Source organism: Myotis davidii, unplaced genomic scaffold (assembly GCF_000327345.1).
Source record: "Myotis davidii unplaced genomic scaffold, ASM32734v1 scaffold826, whole genome shotgun sequence".
Lineage (NCBI taxonomy): Eukaryota > Metazoa > Chordata > Mammalia > Chiroptera > Vespertilionidae > Myotis > Myotis davidii.
Genome location: NW_006297142.1, coordinates 1,412,719 through 1,413,435, shown reverse-complemented (window position 1 = coordinate 1,413,435; position 717 = coordinate 1,412,719). Strand labels below are relative to the sequence as shown.

The 717-nt window shown below is 69.5% G+C and overlaps 1 protein-coding gene across 1 annotated transcript in view; it reads left to right on the top strand.

Moving 5' to 3' along the window:
- SLC22A6 (solute carrier family 22 (organic anion transporter), member 6) overlaps positions 1 to 717 on the top strand; it is a 7,188-nt gene that overhangs the window by 926 nt on the left and 5,545 nt on the right. The window contains exons 3-4 of the mRNA XM_006772801.2: positions 111 to 214; positions 392 to 546. Coding sequence (XP_006772864.1) covers positions 111 to 214; positions 392 to 546 — 259 coding nt within the window. The remainder of the gene's footprint in view (positions 1 to 110; positions 215 to 391; positions 547 to 717) is intronic.

The window sequence follows — 717 nt, the reverse complement described above, 5'->3', positions numbered from 1 at the left end:
AGAGCAGTGTCGGGGAGAGGGCCGGGCCTCGGAGCGCCAGCTGAGCAGGTGCTGCCCTGCGGCACAGGCTCCTCTCCGCCTGACCCTTGTCCCCTCTCCCCCTCCCCCAGTGGGACCTCGTGTGCTCGCACCGGGCCTTGCGCCAGCTGGCTCAGTCCCTGTACATGGTGGGGGTGCTTCTGGGAGCCATCGTGTTCGGACACCTGGCAGACAGGTCAGTCCTGGGCAGGGCCCAGGGGCGGGGCTGGGACCGGGGCCCCTGGGCTGGGCGGAGGGCCCTCGTGGGAGGCTGGCATTCTCCCCACAGGACCTCCGGGCCCAGCACTCCTGTCCCTGCCCAGCCCCGCGCCTTGGTCCTCAGGACGCTGGTGCACGGCCTCCCTCCCCGCAGGCTGGGCCGCCGGAAGGTGCTGATCCTGAGCCACCTGCAGATGGCCGCGTCGGGGACCTGCACAGCCTTCGCTCCCAGCTTCCCCATCTACTGTGCCTTCCGGCTGCTCTCGGGCATGTCAACATCTGGCATCATCCTCAACAGCATGACCCTGAGTGAGGGCTGCTGGGAAGATGGGGTCCCTACCCCCGCTCCTCTCGCCACTCGACCCCCTCCCAGCCCACCTTCCTGAGCTCTGCCTGCCTGTCGGGGTCTGCCCTCCAGACAGCATCACAGCCTCTGGGGTGCGGGGGCTCCCACCATCCTGACCCCCATTCAGACACGGG